General features: G+C 36.9%; 1 protein-coding gene across 1 annotated transcript in view; it reads left to right on the top strand.

Annotated features, from left to right (window-relative positions):
* Window positions 1-10,520, top strand: part of RELN (reelin) — a 375,213-nt gene that overhangs the window by 144,418 nt on the left and 220,275 nt on the right. The window contains exons 7-8 of the mRNA XM_006140794.3: window positions 5,049-5,145; window positions 7,662-7,902. Of these exons, the coding sequence (XP_006140856.1) occupies window positions 5,049-5,145; window positions 7,662-7,902 (338 nt within the window). The remainder of the gene's footprint in view (window positions 1-5,048; window positions 5,146-7,661; window positions 7,903-10,520) is intronic.

Raw genomic sequence — 10,520 nt, 5'->3', positions numbered from 1 at the left:
TGTCTCTATGGCTCTCTCTGTCTGTCTGGCGAGCGCACGCGCCCTATAGTGAAAAACCTCTCCAAAAAAAAATTTGAACTGGGATTAGCAGGTGGTCTGGTGGTTAAGGTGCTGGACTCCCACATGGCTGACTGCAGTTTGAGTCCCAGATCTAGTGGGCTTGAAACATACCAGGCACATGTGCATGTGTGCCCAAACTCCCAAGAGGAGAATAGAGGAAAAGGGTGGCCATCCCCCAAGGGGGTGATTTCTCACTTTCTTTCTCTCTGTCTCTCTGGTGAGCACAGACACAACAGCAAAACCTCTCAAAAAAATAGTATTTTTATTCTTTTTTTTAATCTAAATTTCTTTTAATGATTTAAATAAGTATTTTAATCAACAAATCATAAAAAGTATTTTTATTCTTAATAGCTTGCTAAAATGGCATAAATACAAAGGCATAAAATCAATAGCACAAAATCAAGATGTCATCTATGAAAAATGAAGTGTTTTATTGCAAGATAGTTCAGGGAATCATATAGACATGTACTTTAGCAGAGAAATAGAGATGGCATGTATTTATATTGTAGTGTATATATTCTAAACCCTAGAGCAAACTATAAGACAGTAGTAGGCTAGAAGTTTCTAATAAACATATCCATTTAAAAAACTCCAACTATGATATGGCTAACCAGTGGTCCCCAGTCTTTCTGGCACCAGTGACTGGCCTCATGAAAGGCAATCCCACCGCAGGGGCAGCAGGATGTTGGTCCCAGGGGACCCAAGTGCACCACATCCACCAGGCACCCAATTTACACCATTGCCATGTTACAATATACAGTGTAACAATCACACAACAGTAGGATTGGGGTTTCTGTGAGAATCCAATAGCACTGCTGATCTGATAGGAGACAGAGCCCAGGTGGCAATGCAAGCAATGGAGAATGACTGCAAACACAGATGAAGCCTCTCTGTAAACCTCCACCCCCCCCCATATCCTGCACTATGTGGCCCAGCAGACTGGCCTTCATTCACAGCCCAGCCCTCAGCAGGCCACAGACCAACACTGGCCCACAACTCAGGAGCTGGGAACTCCTGGACTGAATTACCAATGTAAGTGACAGCTACTGTAGATGATTATAGGTTTATTTTTGTAATTTACTAACATATTTGTCAATTTAAAAATCAAGAATTGATACACAAACCAATCGAAAACAACATTGAGGTACTTTTTTTTTTTTTGGAGAGATTTTCACTGTAGGGCGCGTGCGCTCGCCAGACAGACAGAGAGAGACATAGAGAAAGAAAGCGAGAAATCACCCCCCAGGGGGGATGGTCACGCCGCAATCCCTTCTCCTCCATTCTCCTCTCGGGATCTTGGGCACGCACGCACACGCGCCCGGCGTGAGTTTTAAGCCACCGGGTCCGGGACATGAACCGCGGTCGACTACATGGGAGTCCAGCGACATAGCCATTACGCTAACTGCTGGTTCCCGAGGTACTTTTCATGTGAAATATCCTGCCCTTTCCCAGACCGTGGGCATGGCAGCCATTCGTGTGCAACACTGCCCTGAAGTCAGATTTCCTAGATGTCATGGGGTCTCTGGAAGTTCAAGAAGCTCACTAATTTATTTATGAGTTACCAAACTCAAGGAACTTTTAATCATTTTGTACCCTCGTTGTGGGTAAAAATGAAAGTACATGAACTTTGCTTTTAAGAACCAAAGTGCTTAAATTTTAGACCAGATTAAGTCCATCAGTGGCTTTCAGATCATTTGTGATAACCATGGTTCTCAATTACTTTCTCTCCTTCAACGATTTTTTATTTATTTATTTTTAGAGGTTTTTGCTACAGGGCACATGTGCTCGCCAGGAAGACGGAGAGAGACAGAGAGACAGAAAGCGAGAAATCACACCCCCCCAGGGGGAGTGGCCACGCCACAATCCCTTCTCCTCCAATCTCCTCCCAGGATCTTGGGCACCACACACACGTTCACCCGGCGTGAGTTTAAGCCACCAGGTCCAGGACTCGAACCTCAGTCAGCTACATGGGAGTCCAGCAACACAGCCATTATACTAACGCTGGTTCCTCCTTCAACAATTTTTTAATCCTTACAAAATTGCTACTTTAGGGACCAGCAGCTGGCATGGTGGTTAAGGTGCTGGACACTCCCACATGGCCGACCAGGGTTCGAGTCCTGAATCTGGTGGTCTTGCTTTCTCACTTCCTCTCTCTCTCACTCTCACCCTCTGTCTCTCTCTGGTCAAATTAAAAAATAAATGAATGAATAAATAAATAAATAAATAAAATAATTATTTTTTAAAAATTCCTACTTAAGAGTAAAGGATTGAATTGAAAGTTATCTGTCCTCTCTGAAGGAGAAAGGACAGATCTGCAATTGAGAGGTTATTTTGCATTTGACATTTGAGGCTTTTTTTTCAAATTTTAAATTTCAGCTTTGGCAATTAAATATGCTTGATTTAAGAGGGAGGAAATAAAGAGAAACCTGTTACAGATGGTGCCTGCTTAAAATTGTCTCCTCACTCCATAAGAGGTCCTTGAGGGATATGCTAGGTCTGCACCAGTGTCTGGGTACAGAGCCTAGAGTGCCATTAGGCACCAGGACACACAAGAAAGAAGTAAACCATGACCAACTCTTCTCCCCTCATCCCCAGCAAAGCCAGGCAATTGTTTTCAGTCTGCGCAAGGAGAAACTTTATTCTGCTGACTGAAGTCTGTGAGATGGTGGGATTGTAGGCTGAGAGAATTTATGTCAAGAAAATTATACCTGGTTATGAAGGTACACTCTAGGTGGGAACAAGGAATTGTTTATCCTTTGGACTGGCACTTTGCAAGGGTAGTTTGGTGGAGGTGGCCTCTGAGTGAAGTAGCAATTCAAAACTGAGCGGTTCTCTTAGGAGGTGCCTTTTCCAGCTGAAGATCTCCCTCCTGAGTTTGTTTGGTCTGGGCATTGCCTCTCCTATGGCTGCCCACTCATACTCCAAGGTCCTGGTCATAGTCTTCCAGTTGTCTGCCTCTCTGTTGCATTCTCTTTGCCTTTTTGGCCATGATTTTATGTAGAAACCCATTTAAGATAACTTTGGGTCAGTTTTGTTTCTCAGGGTATGCATTTGATCTCTGAAAAATATGCACGTTTACCCCCTGGGGGGTGGAAGTGCAGCTTTATCCTGAAAGGATCGAGGAATTGTTGGAGGATCATACACAGGGAAGTGACATGATTCAATTCACTTGTAGAAAGAACAATTGCAGCCAGATAGCTGGGTGAGAACAGGTGATTCTGGAGACAGAGACCTGACCTTGACAATGGTGAGGAGACAGATTCAAAAACTACTTACGTTTTAGATATGATAGAACTTCCATGATATGAAAGAACTTAATTACTAAGTGCTGAGGAAAGTGAGTAACCTGCCAGGTGCCTTTTTGTTTTATAGATGCATAATCGATTTAATCTCACAATATTGAGATGGTAGCATAGAAAAATAGGCAGGAGAGAAGTTGTATTTGTCATTGAGACTACGTTTACACACATTTTTATTTTGAAATATATCAGCTTTCCTTCTCTCTGCTCAATTTTTAAACAATATGCAAGAAATTGCATTCTATCAAGAACAATTTTTTGGTTATCATTTGTTCTAATTTTTTCCTTTTTCGGGGATTCACCTTATACCTTTGGTGTTAAGTATTTAGGGTGCATGTGACATAAAGAAAATCCATAAATAACACTGAAATTTTTAAAGCTAATTTGAACTTTCCTTTGAAATAATAGATTCTCCACCGGCCCTCTGTCTTGTTTGTGTTGAACTTTGTCCCACCTGATCCCACCCGCCTCCATGTCCAGCCACACAATTTGATATTTATTTTAAGCAGCTGCTTTTGAAAGGTAGACTTTAGCAATGATTAAATGGCATAAAGTGGATTTCCACTTGAGATCAAGGTTGCTGGGGGAACTTTCCTTTGAATTCCCCTTTCTTTCGTGCTTTTTCACCTACACGTTGGCTGAGAGACTAAATCTCAGAAAAGTGCTGTTTGGCCTTTTTAGCACAGTGCCTGGTTTGGCAATTGCAGACTAACTGGTTTTGTACTAAACACCACTGGAATAAAATAAATGAGTCTGATTAAAGCTTGGATCCCCTGAGCACTACGAATGTAAAACTGTTAACAGATGCCATTTGCTGAAACTGAGGCGCCTCTAGCAGATGGGTGAAAGTTAAACGTAAATTGCGCCATTTCTTTTTCTTTTGGTTCATTTGTTTTTAATGTAGTATAAAAAAAATTCTGCTATGTCAGTTACAATAAACTTCTGGCACATGTTTCATGGCTGTTTTGGGTATTCTGAGATCTTTAAAATATAGTCATAGTATGCTTCATTTTACAAATTCATTGTAACTGTAGAAACAGAGTCTTACCAGTCTTCAAACTTTCCTTAATGTTTATATTTCCAATATTAAAAAAATAATAATGAGAAATAATCACCAGATAATTAAAATGGGGCATAATATATCTATTTTAAATCTTTAATGTCAGGCTATAGTAGAGTGATATCAACCTCATCTGTATTTTGTCTCAACTAGACTTGAATTTTCTTTACAATATTTTAATTCCTTACATACCATCTCATCATTTAGATAATACACAAATAAAAGGAGAGTGGTACTTTTATTCCCCACTTTAATGACTGTGTACCATTTAATGCAATCAATGTTACTTGATATTAACTTGTAAGAGCCATAAAGGCATCATTAGTCATTCTATAGCATTTATATATTTATTGGCATAGAAATAAGTATTTTATAATTTAATTTAGTAGTTCATGTATTTCAAAAGAAATCTACAATTAACCATTTTACTTTATTTTGGTTCCTAAGATTATATATCAAATCATATTTGTCAGAATGTATCACAGGAATTTTCAGCATAATTAGAAGAATGGAAAAACTACCAGATAAATACATAAATATTTAGAATATTATTCAAAATATTCATGAGAAGGGATAATATGTAATTACACTTTTTTAACTCTGAAATTTATTGTTATTGCTATTTCCAGGATCAGGTTCATGTCGCTTTAGTTATTCAGACCCCAGCATCATTGTGTCATATGCCAAGAACAACTCTGCGGACTGGATTCAGCTTGAGAAAATTAGGTTTGTTATCACTTAAAGTCTTTTCATAAATTCTGATGTAGATGGATTGCTGATTCTCCATTTCCCTTCATTCTACCATTGTCTTCTTCTTCATGGTTTAAAGTACTCTGGTTGTTAACTACATTAAATTACATGGATACACATATTAAGGCCTGCTGTACTGGAAAACTTTTGTTAAAAGTACCATTTCAATTCAGAACATCCCACTGTCAGTTGTACTTACAACAAATTATTATTGGGGAAAATACATCTGTGATAACTGAAAAACATAAATTACATAGGACATATTTAAGACGTAACGTTGATGATAGCATCCTCCCCGAGATGAGACCACCACCCATTGTTCTAGGTGGCCTCACTCAGGCCTGGGTCCTAGACCTGGGAACCTGTCAGATGACCACCTACACCCCTTCAGTCCGTGACAGCATTGAGTAAATAGCCACTGGACTTTCTGCAGCTTGTCTCTGGTTCTGTCACTTTCAGTCTAACTTCCCTAAGACCAGTTCTAAAATTCTGTTTTCATAGTTGTGATGCAACTTGTAATCCTATGTATTACATATTCCTTATTTTAAAAAATAATCCCTTGGTGAGGGAATGAGCAAGGATGCTTGAGGAAGAAGAAATTCATTCAAGTTGAAAAGATTTGGTTGAAGTAGCAAAATTCAAATTATATTTATCACTTCTGCAGAGTTTAAATCAAAAAATAAAATTAAAATGGATGCTTAATTTTGGGAATACTCTATTTCAAGGAAAAACAATAAAACTTTGAACTTTTATAGTGATTCAAATGATTTTATTAGTTGTTAAATTAGCATAATTTACATAAAGCATTTTTCAGCAATTTCATGACTATGTTCTCTTTTCTACAAGCTATTTTCCCTAGTGTATTGTCATGTCAAAAGAGCAGTGGTTTATCTAAGGTGGCAAAATAGATATTAAGTCCTTAGTCTTTAATAGTAAATCAACCTGTTCAAAAAGTTTAGTCATATTTAAAAATCAATAAGCAAACTAAAAAAGAAAAATGAAAAGCTTCAGAAGTCTAAGTTCTAGGCTAACCAAAAAGACAAGAAAGCAGTTCTAACTTATGGATTTTTAATGGATTAGCTCCCTCTATGGCAAAACAAAAATAGTTTGGTTACCTGGTACAATTGGAACTCTGACTTGCCATGCCTATTTTATAACAGAACATTTTGCTGGGTTTTTTTTCTCATTTCTATTAGTTATGAAAAATGCATTCATATTAAACGCTTGCTTAAGTAAGTGTCTTTAAACAAGGCAACATAAATATTGGAAATTTTACCCTTATTTCCAGTTTTCTTCTTTCTAGAATGTTAGATATCACAGTTTAACCAAATCGTAGTACATGTTTCGTACTGGAAAACAACTCTTTCCTTTCATTATAACAAACAAAGAACACATTTAATTGCAACATATAAAAACCATGTTCAGTGACTTCATTTATTTTTTCACTAAATGGAGCTTCCAATTTTAGGCCAAAAAAACCAAACCATCACATTCATTAATGCAGACTTCCCTTACTATTGGTAATCAGGATGAAAGTATTTCCATTCACTACCTAAAGCCCAAATATATTCCTTTCATCACTTTAAATTCTTTTTGAAGCTAAATACATACTCGTATAAACTATTTTAAAAGAAAAGGAAATTGATTAACCCCAAAGGTAAGGTACACCATCTATAACCTATGCTGACAATTCTGTGGATATATATGTGCTTCACCGGTGAGTGAAAAATACGACTTTTCTCTAGTCCTTTCAAAACTGATTTATAGCAAGCCCAGGGTACCACTAGTTTGCATTTTAGTACCACTTTTAATCTTGGCTGAGGCAATCATTTTTACTATAGCAGTTTCTACTTTGGTAGAATAAAAAGTTTAATACAAATATTTTATTATATAGTAGAAGGATCTAGATTCTAACAGATGTAATATAAGAATCGTGTTGTTATATCGTGTTTTTAAGGACTGACCTGCATGAAATTGTAAAGGATCACAAATGAGAATTTCATTCACATGACAAATTTCACATTTCAGATATACCACGCATATGAAAATATATCTGGTTACTAGAAATAAAATAATATATAAAGACCGATTAAACATATTGAATGCAATGACCTCTAATGGGTACATAATTTCAAAGTAAAGGTTAGCATTAGTATTTTAATGTTAAGTTTTTCTTCTTTTTCTTTCTTATTAATACATAAATTGTTTTAGAGTAAATGTCTTTTCTCTGTGTTATGTTCTCTTCTATTATTGTTTTACTAGCTTACTTGAATATACATAGTGTCTAATTTGTGTTAAATGCAAATCTCTTGAAGGCATTTAATATTAAACTGTCATCCCTCAGTATGAAAATCTTGCTATGGGGTTGTATTCAATCTGTAATGAATATCTTGTTTTTGAGATAATGAAACTACTATCTGGGAGAACAAAATTCATCAGTAAAAGAGAAAAAGTGGACATTGTCAAACTCCCTATGTCATTGTGTATTGCAGAGCCCCTTCCAATGTCAGCACAATCATCCATATTCTCTACCTTCCTGAAGATGCCAAAGGGGAGAATGTCCAGTTTCAATGGAAGCAGGAAAATCTCCGTGTAGGAGAAGTATATGAAGCCTGCTGGGCCTTAGATAACATCCTGGTCATCAATTCAGCTCACAGACAAGTCATTTTAGAAGATAGTCTGGACCCAGTGGACACAGGCAACTGGCTTTTCTTCCCAGGAGCTACTGTTAAGGTTTGAGCTCTTTTGTTCCTTTTTTCTCCTAAACCCTAAAGCTCAGTAAACAAACTTGCATAAAGATAATAATGTTACAAAATCACTGTTAAAGAAATAGGCATTATTTATCCTACCTTTTAAAGAAAGAAGAACACTTGTACAAAAATATCCATTTGTCCATTCATTTAACCACTATTTTTGAGGACCACAGTGCCATGTCTTGGGCTGAACACAGAGAACATAACCACAGAAAGCCAAGTGCATTTCTTCCCAATTTGTGGATCTCATTTAGCGGGGGCAATTGCACATGTCAATGTGTGCTCAGCAGCCTAATTGTTAGGTTTTTCTGGGAAAAGTTAGAGTGCTAAGGAAATATAACATATGATATCAATCCCAGACTTAGGTGGGTAATATGGAAATCCAGGAGAACAGGGAATGGAAGTTGAGACTGAAGGATAATTTTATGTTGGCCAGAAAGGAAGAGTAGTGTTTTTTTAGAATCAGTAGTCACTTACATAAAGTTTGTGTTATAAGCTGAATATTTTTCCTTTCATCCCAATAAACGTGTTGAAATCCTAACTTCAATATGATATTATTAGGAGTTGGGGCCTTGGCAGATAATAAAGTCATGAGGGTAGAGCCCTGCGAATAGGATTAGTGCCCTTACAAAAGACACCCCAGAGAGCTCAGGCTCTGCTTCCACCGTGTGAAAACACATTGAGATCCAGAAAGCTGACCCTTACTAGACACCAAATCTTCTAGCACCTGGCTCTTGGACTTCCCAGTTTCCACACTGTGAAAAATACTTGTTTAAGCCACCTCAGTCTATGGTATCTTGTTACAGTGGCCTAAACTAAGATAGCCTATGTGAGAGCACAAAGCAAAAGTCTTGAACAAAGTGTAGAACATTTTGTCCAATGTAATTTAAGTAGAGACTTTTGATTAAAACAGTCTGGAGAAGTAGCCAGTGATGAGACCTTGCAAGTCTTACAAGAGCTCCTATAGACTTTGAGTTTTATCCTGAAGGTGAAGAAAGCCACCAAAGTGCTTCAATAAGAAAAAAATCAGATTTCACTTTGAAAGTATTCCTTTTGATAGAGGACTGAATGAAAGGAGAAAAAGTGCATGCAAAGAGACCAAATAAGAGATTGATATCAGTAGGCAATGGAAGATCATGTTGATCAGATTAAGGGGAGAGAGGATGGGAAAATGTAGATATATTTCAGAAATGTTTAGGAGAAGGAATAGAGAAAGCTGGGAACTGATTCAGAAGGTGAAAGAATGATGATGTCAAGGACAAGGTTTGGGCAATTGGTGGACTGTGGTATAATTGATTGAAATAGAATGTTATAGAATGAAGGGCAGATTTATAGGAAGTTGGCGAATTCATTTTGGATATATTTATCTTTATGATCCTGGGGTCAAGCATGAAGAAATTTTTGGTAGGAGGTTAGATTTAAGGGTCAGAATCTCAGAGGAAGATCCAGACTTGACAATCATTAACCTTATGAATTGAAATTGAGTCATGGGTTTAGATGCTCGAGGGATATGTGAAATAAGAAATTGCAAATTGCACTTAGGCAATATGAAAAATGTCAGATCCTCAACTGGACCTTCTGAAATTTCAAAATATTAAAAAATGTGACTCAATTATACAAAAAAAATATTTGTGCTAGAGGGGAGTAAGGTCACAGGAAGAGTAACAAGAACACAAAGATCCAAAATGCTTACCTCCTTATAATAATTTAACTACTAAAAAAATGCTTGCACATTATTTAGCAAACCCTCAGCATGAGAACTCTCCTGACACAATAACTACTTCTTAATAAATCAAACCCTACTCATTTTACTTCAAGCTGATGATATTACACCACTGGCTATTAGAAACAGGTGGTATCTTTGCTTAGTAAAAGGTAAACTCTGTGGAAATTTATTTTAACCAAGAGTCTAAAATCAGGACTCTTAAATAAAATAATTATGGACATGGAAAGAATTTTTCTAATGATATTCTATGTCCTATCACTAGATAGATTAAAATAATTTCTGCTGTCATTGTTCAAAACCAGCAAACAGATACAGAAACCCAGGAGACCTCAGGGACTGAGATGCACATGCTTTTCCCATGATGATCATCTATTATGTGGTCTCAGTACCCTTCACTGCATGAATGTACTTTTTCTGTCTCATTTTACAAGCCATTTTACTAATCTAATTACCTATTTGGTTTCTTAAGTGTGTACACTGGTACCACCCATGATAAAAATGCATGAAATGTGGTTTTGCTCTGGTAGAAGTATTAAATTAGCTTACAGTTCTGTATAGAACATGCTTTTGCTTTCTGGTTCCTCATCCTACTCATAAACTTACCCAATCACATAGGTGAGATTTGCCAAATGCCCTAAGCCTACTAAGAAAAAAAAAGAAATCATTGTATTGGGTCGTTGGGAAAGTCATGATGCATTTTTGCTTAGAAAAACGCAGAAAAATGTGTCATGACTTTCCTGGCAACCCAATAGTAATGATTTATATCTCTGTTTAGTTGCCTGTCAGGTAGAAATTTTTCTTATTTTTTAAATAAAACTTCAAGCAAATACATTAATAAAATCCAAGAATTTTAATTTTAACTCATTTGCATA

This window comes from Tupaia chinensis, unplaced genomic scaffold (assembly GCF_000334495.1).
Source record: "Tupaia chinensis unplaced genomic scaffold, TupChi_1.0 Scaffold000044_1, whole genome shotgun sequence".
Taxonomy (NCBI): Eukaryota; Metazoa; Chordata; class Mammalia; order Scandentia; family Tupaiidae; genus Tupaia; species Tupaia belangeri.
Note: the sequence above shows the minus strand (reverse complement) of the source record. Positions and strands in the feature narration are given on the sequence as shown.